Genomic DNA, 16,698 nt, shown 5'->3' with positions numbered 1-16,698 from the left:
GGTGTGTGTGTGGGTGTATGTGTGTGTGTGGGGGGGGGGTCCAACACTTCAGTGGTCTGACCCTGCATTCTTCACAGGGTTAATGTCATTCCAAATTCTCGTCCTTCTCTTGGTTAACAGCCCTCTCATTCCCTGCTACAGTATACTATTTCATAACACAGCTGGCTTAACCACAATGTCGAGAAAAAACGCAAAACCATTCCTCAATAAAAAAATAAAATAATAATACGTATTTTATAATAGGTCATTTTAAAGCGCTAATCTTCAAATTTGGGAATGTGTCAAAACTAGGAAATCATGTCATAGCCATTGGACCATAACTTCTACAAATGACCAACGTCCCTGCTTTTGGAGACGGGAGAAAACTCCTGACTCATACTGTACCTCCAGTAGAAAACTGTACTGAACTACACACTTCCATAGACATAATGACATCAGCCAGAGGTGGAGTCAGTAGGAACTCTCTCTCTCTCTCTCTCTCCCCCCAGATGGGTAGTCGTAGGCCCAGCTGCAGCCCTGGTATTGCACGTGAAACTGGCCACGTTTATATTTCAACACATATGGGGGGATACCCTGATTTTTTATGGGAGTACTCAGCATCTCCCTGAACACTCATACTGTTTGAGCCCTTGGCCAGCTGTCAAAGATCAAGATCTTTACGTATATATCATGTAATTGGATGATAAATTGTTCCTCTGAGACTTGGAAGATTTAGTGTACCGCTGATATAATAACCTTTAGCTAATGCAGTCTTGAGTTTTTATGGGTAACCTATTTTGGAGACCCAGTCAGTCACACATACTCAGGAGCCAGGCTACAAAAGGCGATGGTGACACCATGCTAGGTCTGACAGCCATGTCAATGCTGATTATCACACAGGCCTGTGTCTGTGTTGGGGTGGACACACCAGGAAGAGAGGAGCCTCCTCTTAAGCATGCGTGACAGTGTGCAAAGGAGGAATATACTGCTCCATCAATAGCAATGAATAGAATAATGGAATTATGGAATAGTATCAGAACATTATATTAGGGCATACTATAGCACTATGGCATGTGCATGTGACATGGTCTGATTTGATCATCACTGGAAAAGATGAACGCTAAAATACATGTCTGAGAAAACATGCCAAAAACATTTACAATAAGTTGTGAGCTACTCGGAAATCGGTGACAATGACGTTTACAGTACACTGCTGCGTGTCAACCTTAATCGGTTCAGCATTTTGGCCAACTCAGACTGGAGCTCTGGTGACAATCCAGTGACTGTTACTCACAAGTGCTACTGGCAGAGAAACTATTGTTAATGAAAGGCTCTCCTCATTTGCCAAGCCCCTCAACTATTCAAATCCTGTGTTGTGTTTTCCATTGGGCGATACCAATGAGTCATTATCACATCACATCTGAGTTCCAGTCATCTGAAGATTTCACTCCCTCCGCCCATAATCACTATTCTGCTTCCTCTCTTCATTAGGTCTGCTGTGAGCTTTAATCTACTAGAGCTGGATGTGACTCAATGTCATAACCCGTGATGCTCTGGTTCTGTGAAGTTGCATGACCACTGTTTAAGTCCTGTTACCAATCGCGTCAGACAGTTTCTGTTGGTCGTTAATTAGATAACCAGTTGCCATAAGCAGCAGTCATACTGTATGGGTGATTGCACAGACAGTGAATGAGATCTGTGTGGAAAAGCCAGATTAATGGGCATTGTCTTCAAAGAATCTACATACAGTTCACAGAATTATAGACAATGGGACAACATATACATTGTACACAGACTCATCACACTTTTGTTGATAAGGATGTTTGAGGTGGCTCCCACACCACCCTGCCATGAAAACTTTCCAGTTATGCTAAATCACATCCTCAGTCAGCTTCTGCATAGGAAGGCTTGGCGGAATGTCTGCTTCTAATTATAACACATAGTGTAAAGGCAGCAAAGACCACCCCTTACTCATCTTTTGACAGAACCTCATCTTTGAAATTTTCATTCTAGAAACGGAAGCAAGATCTAAGTGAAGGGGTCTCTGTGGAATGTTTGGATGTGATCCTGAGCCGATGTTGACTGGTTTTCTGTTGAATGACTCATTAGGCCGTGAAGAATCGTCTGTTTGGAGAACAAAGCCTTGTTACTGAAGGTGACAATGGAGGGTGTCTCCAAGCCTAATCAAAGGCTTGCATTGTGAACCATGCTTGCTATGAGAACACATTGCCCCAAACTGGGCTGTTATCACACCTTCTGAATGTGTAACGTGTCAGGATTCTTGAGTGTGCATATTGTTCTATTTGAATTCATGTATCGCTTGATAAATTAGAAGAGCTTTTTCCTGAAAATGCCTGAGAGGGTTTAAATAGTTTACCAGAAAGAGGAAGCACTGTGCATCTGTTGTGGTTAGGCTCCCTCTTCCCATGTCACTATGATTCAACCAGCACCTCAGCTTGCCACACACTGTCACTGTCATTGTCACTCTTTTCTTATACTCAATGGAACTTCCAGTTACTATAGGTTTCTAAAGAAAAACTGAAACCCTACTCTATGAGTGATGTTTATTACAGTAGTATGCAGACATATCACTCACTGTTTCAGATTCAGATGCAGACGAGTTATGCAATTTTCTTGTAAAAATTAGTTTTTAAAACATACCGCATGATAGTCTGGTTGTCACTTTGCATCCGTTTCTTTTAATGTGAGACCCAAGTTAGCTCAGTTGCCATCTGCATATAGAAACAGGTGTAACATTGCAACACAGATCTCTACACAGATTCTTAAAGCTAAAACGATGTATTCACCAGCTAGCTACTTCAGATATCTATTCATATGCATCCTGTCGCCTGACAGGGGCTCCACACCCAGTTTCAGTTCGCATAATGCTGAAGGTAGAACTGGTCCTCAAGAACAAGAGACCGCAAAACAGATAACCTTAGAAAAGTAGCCCTAACCATGGGGATAAGCTGTGGGTCAGATGTTGGGGCAACGTCTACCTCTTTGCATCAGAGGCACACCCAGTATCAGTTTATATGCTAGTAGTGCTGATGCGTGAACAAGATTATCCAATCCCACTTCTTCATTCCAATGTCAAACTTCAGACATGTGTATGTACCTCTAAGGGTTTGTCATGTTCTCTGAGCACTGAACAGACAAGTGAACTCAGTATTCACCTCCACAGCGAGACAGGCCATGTGTATGTGTGTGTATGTATGTGTGTGTGTGTGTGTGTGTGTGTGTGTGTGTGTGTGTGAGTGTGTTTGGGTTAGAGTGGTGTGTAGTGTTCTCTGCCCCTGTGCACTCATGCAGACAGAAAGGGGACCTGAGAATTCCAATGGAATGTTTGTGGAATGAGGAAGCCTCCAGTCAGCCAGCCAGTCAGAGAATGTGAGGCAGGGTTGGTTTATATCAAATAAACACAGCTCACAGAAAAAAACGGTGTGTGTGTGTGTCAAACAACAATGTTTAAAATAAAATCAAATAATTATTATATATTTTATCAGGTGTGTTAAAAAAACGAATAAGATATATCTAAAAGTTCGATAAAAGTCATATAATCATGATGAGTGTAGGCTATGGAGTGAACCCAGTCTTACCTCCAGGAGCTGAACATAACTTGAGGGGAACCATCCCCTAACCCCGTCCTTCTCTCCTTCCCACCAGCCACCAGGTAAAGCCTGGATAATCTTGATCATTTCTCCCGCCTCGAAAGTCAAACCCTGCTGGTGTTGATCCCCACTAAATGAGTACAAACTTTTGCAGTAAGATCCAGACATAATCAGTTCTGCTGTCCGGGTCCGCTTTTGGTGGTTTACAGTAGGCTGCGCTGGTGATCCCTCCTCTGGCTCCTCAAGGAGTGAATTCGCTCAAAGTAGAGTTTTTTTTGTCGCAGCGAAAACGTGTACTGTGTCGATTAGCACATTAATGCCACCGACATGTTGTGGGTGAGGTTGTTAGCCTGCCCTGTTGGAATAGTGTGAGAAAGTCCCCTCGGAAAGATCTCGTTGATGCACGCGTGCTTCTCCGATGTTGTGAGTGTGAGCTCCGTCTCGCACAGTCCCCAGTCAAGTCTGCCCTTCACTCCTACTCCGTATGACAAAACTCCTCTCATCTGCCTGTGACTCACCGTGGGACGTGGGTCATCAACTACAGAGTAGGCTATCACAAGGTCGGGCTCCCTTGAAATATAATGAACATTTGAAAACATATACGCAAGTTCTAAGAAGACATGTTTCATTTAAGAGATTAGGCTACTGTAGCCTAAGACAGAACTTTAAAAGGGTTTGCTTTGACTGTAGCCTAAACATGTTGATTGTATGGACTCCTCTTTCGTTCACATGAAAAGGAAAGGTCTGAATTTGGGAAACTTTTATTTATCTATTACAAATGATAAATAGCCCTTTGTATTTGTTTTATGACAATGGCCTAGGATACAATTTAACAATGTATAGTGTGCTTAGTGGCTACTGCTCATAAAATAGTAGGCTGACAAAGTGACATATTTGTAGCTCTAAAGAATAATGGAAAGTAGCAGCAACATTAACATAAAACTTGATTTGGGTATGAGACCTGCAGATAATTATTCTGCCACTAGGCGGTGAAGATTAAAGGTCAAATTGAACAGACTGTCCATCATCTTCTACACCCCACTTTGAACACAAACACGTAAAAGTAAAAATATAAAAGGAGGACCTCATTATATGATAGGCAGGGTAGTAGTATGTAGTAGCCTACATGACCAAAACAAAGCCCATATTATATGAGTCTTCTGAGTCATGTTGTCTCTTCTTGTCGTCACTCCTCTTTGCTCTGTTAGAGGGGAAAACTGGCTGTTATCATTCCAATCTTTGTTGTATTGCATAATAGCAATATGTTCTGCTGATATACATATTGTTGATATTGTCAATTGTAGTTGTAGACCTATTTCTCCACTGACCTTTGAACCCATGTCCCTGCTCTTGGCTCTCAGCTTGTTGACCTGGGACTCAGCGATATCCGCCCGCTCCTGTGCCTCCTCCAGCTCATGCTGCGCCTTCCTGGACTTGGTCAAGTGGATATTTGCCTGCTCCCCCTGTTCAGCATTAACAAACCATTATAACAGCTGGAGGATTTGTAAACACACAGACGCCTACCTCAAAATATACGGTTGGGATGAGAGAATGGGGTTAGATGAGGCCTGTTGGCTTACAGCTTCTTCAGCCTGCCGTTTGTAGGCCTTCACTTTCAGCTGGAGCTTGTCCACCAGGTCCTGCAGTCTCAGGACATTCTTCTTGTCTTCTTCTGCCTAGACAATAGTATGAAAGCATATGTACAAATTTCAGTTGATCATATTTCATCCTTCCCTACCACTGTCCTTCTCTTCCTCCTCGTCAATATCATAATCATCATCATCATCATGGTAATCATTATCATCATCGGCAGCAGCATCATACAGTTGGAATAAAACCATATTATCAACAATCTCAGCAACACTGAATTTCAGCACAAAATGAAGTTAATTTCTCTACCTGGTAGGTGAGCTCCTTGACTCTCCTCTCATATTTCTTCACTCCTTTGATGGCATCCGCTCCTCCCCTCTGCTCAGCCTCCAGCTCTCCCTCCAGCTCTCGCACCTGCCAACCAGGAATCCCAAAGGTTGCTATGTCCATATAATCTCAGACTAATGCTGGTTTTCCATATAGAAGTAAGGTAAAGCAAATATTTCTTAGTCAGAACCATACTCTGGTCTCCAGTTTCTGGAGCTGCTTCTTGCCTCCCTTCAGGGCGATCTGCTCAGCTTCATCCAGGCGCTGCTGCAGGTCCTTGACAGAGACCTCCAGGTTCTTCTTCATCCTCTCCAGATGAGCGCTGGTGTCCTGTTCCTTCTTCAGCTCCTCAGCCATCATGGCTGCCTGCATTCGAATCAGAGAGCAAAGAGCACGTGATTGATTGATTTTAGAGGGAAATATACACATGGCAGTGACTGGGAATTGCCAGCGTGAATGCAATTATTTTAGATGAGGTTTTTTGGAGAAATAATTTGGGAAACAGCTACTGTAACTTGATTGAATAAATAAAAATCGATCTTGGTTTGACTCACATCTGTGATGGCCTTCTTGGCTTTCTCCTCAGCATTCCTGGCCTCCTGGATGACATCCTCAACCTCACCTTGGAGATGGGTGACATCAGCCTCCAGCTTCTTCTTGGTGTTCATCAGGTTAGTGTTCTGAGAGGGAGGCATTGCATATTTAGGCATGGGCTGGAGTGCAAATTTGTAGGATCCAAATCGTATTGCATTGGCTGAATGGACTAATCATTGGAGATACGATTAAATGCATTTATCATTGTTAGGGATGCCATTCTCATTAGCTTTCTGTTTTACTCCCAATACCTGGCAGTTCAGCAGCCCCACTCTCTCACTGGCGTCTGCCAGCTCCTGCTCGGCCATTTTACGGCTCCTCTCTGTCTGTTCCAGAGCAGCCCTCAGCTCCTCCACTTCTGCTTGCAACAGGGCACTCCTGCGCTCCACCATGGCCGCCTGCTCCTTCAGCTCCTCCTGGCTACGCAGTGCCTCGTCCAGGTGCAGCTGAGCATCCTGACAGCATCATGGAAAAACAATTGTTTGCATTTGTGTAAACTTCCTCAACATTACCGCATTCATTACATTCCATGTCCAAATCATCCCTTGGCAGCTTATGGTAGAGCAGGCGCCCTCACCTTCAGCTGTGCCTGGACGTTCCTCAGCTGTTTCTGGGCCTCTTCAGCCTGCCGGTTGGCTTGGCTCAACTGAACCTCCATCTCGTTGAGGTCGCAATCCATTTTGCGTTTCACCCTCAGTGCATCGTTCCTGCCCCTGACCTCGGCATCCAGGGTGCTCTGAAGAGTTTCTATCACCCTCTGGCTGCTGCGTTTCAGCTGATCAATCTCCTCCTCCTTCTCTGCTAGCTTCCTGTCCACCTCACCTTTGGCCTGGGCAAGCTCCAGTTGCACACGCAAGATCTTTGACTCCTCATGCTCCAGGGAGGCCTGTGGGACAACAAGGGTAATACGATGAAGTTCATTCATATGTTAGAACTGATACTGTATGCAACAATGGTTACATTTGCACTATATTCTTCCATCAGTTGCTAAATACACAAAATACCTCTGCTTCCTCAAGAGCACTCTGAATCTCAGCTTTCTCTGTCTCTACAGTCTTCTTAGCCTTCTCCACCTCATGGACCACCTTCCCTTTCTCACCAATCTGATCACTCAGGTCTGTGATCTCCTCTAAATTAGACATAGAGAACCATATTTAGTTTTGTCCCGTTTCAAAATCATATTAACCAAATGTCAAGGTAATCTTATTTACGCTGCAGGATCTTGTTCTCTCGTTTGAAGGTGTCCAGGTGATCGAGAGCTTCCTCATAGGAGTTCTTGATCTTGAAGAGCTCAGTGCTGAGGGAGCGAGACTCTTTCTGAGCCCCTTCCAGTTCAGCCTGGCTCTCCTCATACTTCTGTCTCCATTCAGCCAGAACCTGAAATTAAGATCATGTCAATAACAATACCTCCAAGATGAGTGTTTGTTGAGTGAGATGAGTGTATGCCCCCTGACCTTCTATTATCAACATACTACTACTTGTAGTGCTTTCAGTTTGATTACCTTGTCAAAGTTCCTCTGCTTTTTGTCCAGACTAGCAGCCGATGCATTCGATTTCTCCAGATCAATCATCAGGTCTTCTATCTCACCCTGAAGTCTCTGCTTGCTCTTCTCCAGGGAGGCACACTTAGCATTGACTCCCTCCATAAGCTCCTCAGTATCCTGCAGTCTCTGGGTCAGCTTCTTCCTGGAAGAGAAAAAAGAATGTCAACTTCAGATCCTTGCTGTCAATGATTTGTATCAGTGAAATTGGTATGATATGGTTACTTGGCCTCCTCCAGCTCCTCAGTGCGCTGGATGGCGTCAGTCTCGTATTTGGTTCTCCACTGAGCCACCTCAGAGTTCGCTTTGGACATGCCTCTCTGGAGCTCAGCCTTGGCCTCCTGCTCCTCCTCAAACTGCTCCCTCAGTAGGTCACAGTCATGACGAGACGATTGGAGGGCATGGGCAAGTGCGTTCTTAGCCTATTGTTGACAAAATCAGTCAGGAGTGATGTTCTCTGACAATATTATGTTTGACATTAAATGGTAAATGGACTACACTTATATAGCGCTTTTCCACCTTAGCGGCACTTTACAATGGCCTCTCATTCACCCATTCACACACACATTCACAGTAGCTGCCATGCAAGGTGCTAACCTGCTCATTCATGCAATTTGGGGTTAGGTGTCTTGCTCAAGGACACTTCGACATGTGGACAGTTGGAGCTGGGATTCGAACCACTGACCCGTCGATCACTGAACGACCCGCTCTACCAACTGAGCTACAGCCGCCCCCACATTATAGAGTTATCTATATCCTGGTCAGTGTATCTACCTTAACTTCCTCCTCAACAAGCCTCTTCAGCTCCTCAATCTGCTGGGTTGAGGCCTGTTTACCTCTGGTCAGCTGAGATACAAGAGATTCTCTCTCCTCTAGCTGCCTAGAGAGCTCACCTGTAAGAAATATTATTGAGTAAAACATAAGTTTCATATCATGATGACTATTTACATCAATATATTAATTACATTTGTAACATCATTCATCTGAGTACAGTTGCCTACCATTCTCTGTTTGCAGTCTTGCTTTCTGGACAGTGATGTCATTGATATGGTGAAGGCTGTCATCACATTTTGTCTTCACCTCGCTGAGCTGATCTTCTAGGCTTCTGCACATTTTCTCCAGGTTAGCCTGGCAAATCAACATCCATTAAGAATACTGTACAGTACATGTCGGACGTTGAGATATGTTATCGGTGTACTCCTTGTCAACATTTTCTGTTGCTAGCTGACCTTTGATTTGGCCATAGTCTCCATGTTGCTGGCCAGATCGTCCACCTCCATCTTGTATTCACTCTTTTCCTTCTCCAGTTTCTGTTTGATGCGTTGTAGGTTGTCGATGTGCTCTCCCAGCTCTGCCATACTGTCTGCATGTTTCTTGCGCAGTGCTGCTGAAGTGGCCTCGTGGTGCAGGGTGGACTCCTCCAGGTCCCGCCTCAATTTATGAAACTCTGCTTCACGCTTCTTATTCATCTCCATCTGGGCCGTGGTGGCTCCTCCAGCCTCCTCAAGCCTCTCGCTGATCTCCTCAAGTTCCCTGGAGAGATCAGCCCTCTGCTTCTCCACCTTGGCCCTGGCAGTGCGATCAGCCTCAATCTCCTCCTCCAGCTCCTCAATACGGGCCTTGGCGGAACATTAAAGTAGGCCAAACAAACCATTTAATGACTGACAGCACTACTTTGAATTATATATTTTGAAATATCATAAGTATTTTGCTACCTGGTTCTCCTTGAGTTTTTTCTGTAATTGATCACCAAGAGCTTGTTCATCTTCAATTTTCCCCAGCAGATGACAATTTTCAAAGTCTTTCCTTGTTCCCATAACAGACAAGTTAGTTCAACATTGAGTAAAATATAGTGATATTTATGTAGATTTAATGTTCTACTTACTTCTTCAGTTTTTCATCTGTTTGCTGTTTGTCATTCTCCAGATCCATTATGGATTCATGGGCCAGTTTCAGGTCTCCCTCTAGCTTTCTCCTGGCTCTCTCAAGGTCCATGCTGCGTTTCTTCTCTTGTTCAAGGGAGCCCTCTAGCTGCAAAACCATGGCATGACATTGAACACAATCACAGTACTGGGAAGTTATTAAGCGCATGTAAGATATTCAGTGCATGCTATTCACGCACATCATCCACTTGTTGTTCCAGCTTCATCTTGGCTTTGCTCAGAGTGTTGACTTTGTCTTCTTCTGCCTGCAGATCATCCAGTGTTTGCTGATGGGCCTCTTGGAGGGATTTTTTCTCCTTGGTAATCTTAATGATGCTTTCTTCCAGCGTTGACATCTCCTCAGTCAGGTTCTTCACCTGGAAATGCACAAATGCACAATTAGGTAGCCAATAATGTTAAATCAATTAGGTTTGATGATAACCATATGGCAGAGCTACTGCTGCCTGTTTACCTTGTTTTCAGTGGCATGTTTCTCCTTCTCCACTTTGGCCAGGGTGAGCTCCAGATCATCTATGTCCTTCTTCAGCTCAGAGCACTCATCCTCCAGCTTCCTCTTCCTGGCGGTAAGCTCAGCATTTGCCTCCTCCTCATCCTCCAGCCTCTCACACAGCTCTTTGGCTTTGGCCTCCAACTGGATCTTGCTCTTGATGAGTCCCTCACATCTCTCCTCTGCATCTACCAAGCTCTCACTTTCCTAGAGGATAAATCAGTAGTTAAAAGTAATATCTCTCAGCGATTCACCATACCATATACCCCTACTTATTGTATGTACAGCAAGGTTATTATAATTAATGAAAACTAACTAAAAAACGAAAACTAGGTGGGAAAAAACATTTTAGTTAACTGAAATAAAAATAAAAACTAGGCTTTACAAAAAAACGATAACTAACTAAAACTGTATTGTGTGTTTACAAAACTAACTAAAATAAACTACAATTATTGAGAAAATGTCCTTAGTTTTAGTCTTTTTCATTTCATACATAAGCCTAGTATTTTGGGTGGATATGAAATCTATCCTCCATTTTTCATTAGCTGTGCCCCAGCGCAGAAGTAACCTGACGTGCGCAAAATGGTTTGTTTCACACAGAGTGAAATAATGTGAGCTCACAAGATCAGGATGGTCTCACGAGGCTGGCGCAGAAGAAAAAAAAACTAAATCTAATACTGAAACTAATAAAAACAAAACTAAAACTAAGCATTTTCAAAAAATAAAAAATAAACTAAACTAGCAAACCTGCTTTAAAACTAATCAAAACTAAACTGAAATTGTAAAACAAAAAGTTAAAACGATATAAAAATAAAAACTAATGAAAAAAGCAAAACTATTATAACCTTGATGTACAGTAATATTATTATCCACTGAATAACATACAGTAGCCACTTGCAGCTGAAGGTCATTCTTCTCCTGTAGCAAAGAGACCATTTTTTCCTCTAGCTCCTTTTTCTTGGCTTCAGCTTTGGCCAGGTTCTCCTTGCACTTGGCAAACTCTTCCTTCATGGTGGCCATTTCCTTCTCGGTCTCAGCACTCCTTAGCAGTGGCTTGATCTTGAAGTAGAGCTTCATCCATGGCCAGTGTTTCACATTCATGAAGGAGCGGATGTTGTATTGGACGACGTAGATGGATTCTCTGTGTTAGGAGAGTGAGAGGTTATGATGTGATCGGCACCCCAAATTGCAGTAGTTAGTCGAGCCCTCTCAGAGGATGAGTTTTACCTTCTCTCCATCATCTTTTTGAACTCCTTCCTCATGATAAAGCCACGGCAGACCGCCTGAGTCATTGTGACCAAGGTTGCCAGCTTCTCATCTCTCATCTCCTCCAGGGTTCCCAGCAGTCCAGCCTTGAAGAACACCTGAGAGAGGGAGAAAATAGCTTTAGAAGCAAACACCCTGGTTTGACCACCACAAATCAAATCTGATATTTCTGTTTTTATTTTACCTTGGTGTGCCCAAATTTGTACTGGTTGTGATCCACATCAATAGACCCCAAGAGCTTTTCTGCAGCTTTCTTGTTGTCAATGAATTGGCCATCAGGGATAACACTGGCATTCAGTACTTTGTACCTGTAAAGGAATGGAAAGTACATATTGCTACATCATATGCATCAATGTATCTGACTATATAGCTAAAGGATCTCATAATGTACCTCTGCTTGAAGTCACCATAGAGGATTCTGCTGGGAAAGCCCTTTCTGCAGATCCTGATACCCTCCAGCACACCGTTGCACCTCAGCTGGTGGATAACCAAGGCGTTCTCCATCAGACCTAAAGGACAAAATTCATAAAAGTTGTATTGTCTGAAGAGTTTTATATTCGTTCTACTCCATAAGGCTTCAGTGTTACCTGGAGTTTTTGACTCATTGGGAATCAGGCAGCGGACAAAGTGAGGATGGGTGCTCCTCAGGTTGGTCATCAGCTTGCCTAGGTTCTCCTGTGGGATAATAGAGGAACTATACTGTACATCACTGTATTACAGTTAAGTTACAGAAATTCTAGCATCTCAATGTTGATTTTGGGGAAATTATTTCGTTTAATCAGGGGATCCTCCTACCCTGAACAAGGCTGACACTGTTTGGAATGAGCCTCCTTTCTTCTTGGCCCCTTTCTTAGAGGTATCTGTGAAGGATAGTGTGCAATGTGTTTTTATGGATGTTCACAATCTCAATATTTCCAGAAGAAGCCATGTTAACAGTTACGTAGCAACTGTAGAGATCTTACCATCGGCAGTAGAGAAGCTTGCATACAGGAGAGCCAGCAGTTTGACTGCAGACTTCTGATAGATCTGGACTACCGACTCATTCAGGGGATCCTTGTTCTTGTCCAGCCACCCACAGATATTGTAGTCAACAGTGCCAGCATAGTGCACTAGGGAGAAGTGGGCCTCGGCCTTGCCTTTGGCAGGCTTGGGCTTCTGGAAACAGACTGTTTTTCCCAGATGCTGGTCGTACAGCTTGTTCTTGAAGGTTGTATCTGAAGCCTTGGGAAACATACATTCCTCTTCAAGGATGGAGAAGATGCCCATTGGCTGTTGAGGAAAGAGTGTGATGAGACATTTTCAACAAATAATTGAGAAGGTTTTTGCTTCTCTAAATATGTTCTTTCTCATGATGTTTACCTTCTCAATGAGCTCAATACAGGCAGCCAAGTCCATCCCAAAATCAATGAATTCCCACTCAATTCCCTCTTTCTTGTACTCCTCTTGCTCCAGAACAAACATGTGGTGGTTGAAAAACTGTTGCAGTTTCTCATTGGTGAAGTTAATACACAGCTGCTCCAGACTGTTGTACTGCAATTAGAATAGTAGATTGAACTGTTCCATATCAGCAGACACATCCAGTACAGTGAGAGCAACATAATAAATATGATACTTACATCAAAGATCTCAAACCCAGCAATGTCCAGAACTCCAATGAAGAACTGTCTTTGCTGCTTGGTGTCTAACATCTGGTTGATACGGATGACCATCCAGAAGAACATCTTCTCATAAATGGATTTGGCCAAGGCCATAACTGAATTATGGACCTACGATCAGAAACAAAAGTGAAACTGTTATCAGTGATCACCTGAATATTAGATAGAGACAGCTGGGAGACAGGATATGAATATGTTTCACCTGTTGGACAGTCTGTCCCTTTGTGACATACTCATTTCCAACCTTCACTCTGGGGTAGCAGAGGGCTTTGAGCAGGTCTGCAGAATTCAGGCCCAGGAGGTAGGCAACTTTGTCTGCCACTGAACAAGGACAACAAGTTTTTGCTGCAGACATTCATCTTCACCTGTGGTAGTTATATATCTATATATACTGATATATGATACAGTAAATCGTTTCTAAAGACTCTTCTCTGTGTGTGTGGGGGGGGTTACCCTCTGTGCCGTCTGGCTCCCCCTGTTCTTCTCGCTGCTTCTGCTTGAATTTCATGTTCCCATGATGCATTACAGCACCTGTCAGCTTGTAGATACCCATCTTTTCATCCAGAGAGAAGCCCAGGATATCAATAGCTGTCTAGGAATAGAATATCCAGTATGAACATGATATTCCACAATAAGCAGCCGTGCGAGAAGCAAAATATGCAATTATTTGTATTCCACATTAATATTATCCCAGCCTAACCGAAGTGACTAAGGAGATGAACATGTGAATAGGTTTAAGGTAATTCATTGCTCATACATCTGTTGCCACCAGTTCTTCCTTGTCGTCAATACTGGCGATAGTGATCTGACCCTGGCTGATCATGGGGAAGTCGTAGGGGTTGGTGGTGATGAGCAGCATCTCTGTTGAAGATTTGATATTATTCATCATTCATAATTAAATTCATTCATGATTGATGAATGATCTGTCAGCTCCTCTTGTCGACCTTTACCTATCAGTTCTGGCTTGTGGTTTGTCATCACTTGGTAGAAGATGTGGTAACTTCTCTCGTCTGCAAGCTGAAATGTTACCCTGGATTTTTCCAGTAGATCTGTGGAAGAACATAGGAATATGAAAATAATTATCTGGGTTATATGCATAGGAACACCACATGGTTCCATAATAGACTCACATGTCTCAATGTCAGCTGAAGCTAGTTTTCCTGTGGTTCCAAAATGAATCCGGATGAATTTACCCTGATTGAAAAAATAAGATTGAAATGATGAGGGTTAGGACTTCTGTTTACTTTCATTTTTATACCTCATACATTATTTACCTGTTTTTTTTTTTATAGTGTTCTACTTACAAAGCGTGAAGAGTTGTCATTCCTCACTGTTTTGGCATTACCATATGCTTCTAGCAAAGGGTTCGCTGCAATGATTTGATCCTCCAATGAACCCTAAAGAATATGGTAGTACTTTTTACTTTACAGTTCGCTTGTCAAACTGGTATCTATTGACACATACTGTAAAATCTTTTGACCTTTGCTGCCCACCTGCATTTTACCACTTGCTGAAACCTCTTTCCTCTTGTCACCTCCAGCCACTGCGATTGTCGCAAAGTACTGGATGACACGCTTGGTGTTCACAGTCTTCCCTGCACCGGATTCTCCACTTAGTCCACAATAAGAGAGGGAGGAGACAAGAAGGGACACGTTGAGATAAGGAAGAAAAAAGCTCAGGTCATGCGATTTGGGCTCATGACATGAAAGAAACAGAATATTACAGTAATATACAATGAAACCTACGTGATGAGAACAGACTGGTTCTCTCTATCTGTGAAAGAAAAAATAAAATATTTCTAAATGGTTATATTAATGTGTAGCATTAATGTCATGTGTTGAAATAAGTAAACTCATGCTGTAACCTTACCAGTGAGCATGAACTGATAGGCATTGTCAGAGACAGAGAAGATGTGAGGTGGGGCTTCCATACGTTTCTTCCCTCTGTAGGCTGAGACAACTTCCTTGTTGTAGACTGGGAGCCACTTATAGGGGTTCACAGTCACACAGAACAGCCCAGAGTAGGTCTGAAACACCAGAGGGACACTCAAGTCACTGGTCATAGACTTGTATTACCAATTGGGTGTCATTTCAATCATTGTATTTCAATGTCACACAGACAGAATGAGGGTCAAACAGAAGAGACTCAACATAGATCATCCATGCTGCGTAACGCTCTTTAAGGTTATACAGGACAGACGCCTCATTGAGGTGGGTCATCATGGCCATGTCCTCAATCTTGTCAAACTTAGGAGGGTTCATGGGGAAGATGTCATCGTCCTTCACTACTACAACCTTGGAGAGAGTAGTTACAAAAGATAATAATTTGATGGAGAATATACATGGAAGCTAAACACTTCAGCTCATCAATCATGCTTGTGCAGTAATTACAGCTTTACATCAGAACTTCAGCTCATTGTTGCTTGTGAAGTGTCTTTATTTACTTACACATTAATTACCTTAGATAAATATAAATACACTTTATTGCTAGTCCATTATTCATTCAATATAGTATACGTTATGTGAATGTATTGAATGTTGTATAGCACTAATGCTCTAGTCAGAACCAGATGAACACTCACTTGGCCTTCAGCAGTTTTAACTGTGACTTTTCCTCCATCTTTCTTCTGGATGTTGCCCTTCACATACAGGTCTTTGGTGTCAGTTACATAGCAGGCAGTCTTGGCATCAAAAGATCTGTTCTGGGCCTCAACCCTCTCCCTCTCCGGTTTGCGGAGGTAAACAGCCGCCTCGCCGTAAATGGCCATCTCAGCGTCTGTACTCATGGTTGGGTTTTAGCTGGAAAGATGAAGCACAGATTACCCTCATACTCTGTTAGAAGTACCGATATACAGTATCATGAGGTAGTGGCATCATAAGACCCTCACCCAGATCCACGCGCTCAGATAGAAGTGCTGCTCTGTTGCTCTCTGCTCCTGTGGGGAACTATGAGTACTTAAGGATTGAATAAACCATCAATAATTGAAAAGTATATTATGGAAAACATGTAATTAGCATCAAGAGAAAATAGTGTACAGTACAAGACCATCTGGGACAATCACTGAGGACCAAACTCACCACTGTGCTCAGAGATCCTTCAGTGATTGAGGGGGTTCCTGGAGCTGCTTTTATTGAGTTACTTTGGTCCGGCTGTTTAATCCTTCCCCTTGTTTTGGGCAAGAGAGACTGAGTGACACCCCTGATTAGTTCTGTGACATATCTCATTATGAGCCTATTTTCAGATCAGGTGTCAGTGGTGAGACAATGGTTATGACAGCTTGACGTCAGAGATTTATTTCTAAACCTTAGATGATGCTGGAGGAGAGACAGAACACTTAATATTACTAGTTATACTAAACTTAACTACTGTGTACAGTATATGACTACCTATTAGGGATATTATTTTGAGTCTCATCAAAGCAGTTTCGTTTATAATCTATATTGGTTATGTGTACAAAATGTGTAAGCATTGAGAAGAAAAAGTGTGTGCTATAGCATTATGATGTTTGACTATATGGTACAATGTGTACAAGCACAATGTAGTTTTATAATACAATCCAACAGCTATGGTGGGAGATAGTCATCTGCAAGTATGTGTTACACGCTATACATCCTGTATTTGGGTAGAGACCTGGGAATCACATTAGAGATCTAATTATAAAACTATACACTTAATCCTGTAGAATGTAAGACATTCAGATGGTAT

The 16,698-nt window shown here is 42.8% G+C and overlaps 2 protein-coding genes across 2 annotated transcripts in view; both read right to left on the bottom strand.

The window, feature by feature from the left end:
• Positions 1-3,758, bottom strand: part of gas7b (growth arrest-specific 7b) — a gene marked incomplete at both ends in the record, with an annotated part of 38,815 nt that extends 35,057 nt beyond the window's left edge. The window contains one exon of the mRNA XM_084456714.1: positions 3,579-3,758. Within this exon, the coding sequence (XP_084312840.1) occupies positions 3,579-3,758 (180 nt within the window). The remainder of the gene's footprint in view (positions 1-3,578) is intronic.
• A 137-nt stretch (positions 3,759-3,895) lies between these two features.
• LOC311323797 (myosin-4-like) lies at positions 3,896-15,778 on the bottom strand (the record flags this gene model as incomplete). The annotated part of the gene is made up of 39 exons (XM_084456094.1): positions 3,896-4,128; positions 4,903-5,053; positions 5,171-5,266; positions 5,490-5,594; positions 5,703-5,873; positions 6,062-6,187; positions 6,353-6,556; positions 6,679-6,987; positions 7,106-7,230; positions 7,313-7,478; positions 7,604-7,787; positions 7,868-8,064; positions 8,417-8,535; positions 8,644-8,770; positions 8,872-9,261; positions 9,358-9,448; positions 9,528-9,673; positions 9,765-9,941; positions 10,037-10,279; positions 10,958-11,213; positions 11,300-11,436; positions 11,523-11,646; positions 11,730-11,847; positions 11,926-12,013; positions 12,134-12,198; positions 12,301-12,607; positions 12,698-12,868; positions 12,955-13,104; positions 13,196-13,314; positions 13,447-13,585; positions 13,751-13,854; positions 13,944-14,042; positions 14,124-14,187; positions 14,298-14,390; positions 14,487-14,604; positions 14,739-14,766; positions 14,863-15,019; positions 15,144-15,287; positions 15,575-15,778. The coding sequence occupies 39 exons, from the start codon at positions 15,776-15,778 to the stop codon at positions 3,896-3,898; spliced, it is 6,045 nt and encodes a 2,014-aa protein (XP_084312220.1).
• Between the last annotated feature and the right edge of the window lie 920 nt (positions 15,779-16,698).

This window comes from Borostomias antarcticus (assembly GCF_949987555.1).
Source record: "Borostomias antarcticus genome assembly, chromosome: 22".
Classification (NCBI taxonomy): Eukaryota; Metazoa; Chordata; class Actinopteri; order Stomiiformes; family Stomiidae; genus Borostomias; species Borostomias antarcticus.
Note: the sequence above shows the minus strand (reverse complement) of the source record. Positions and strands in the feature narration are given on the sequence as shown.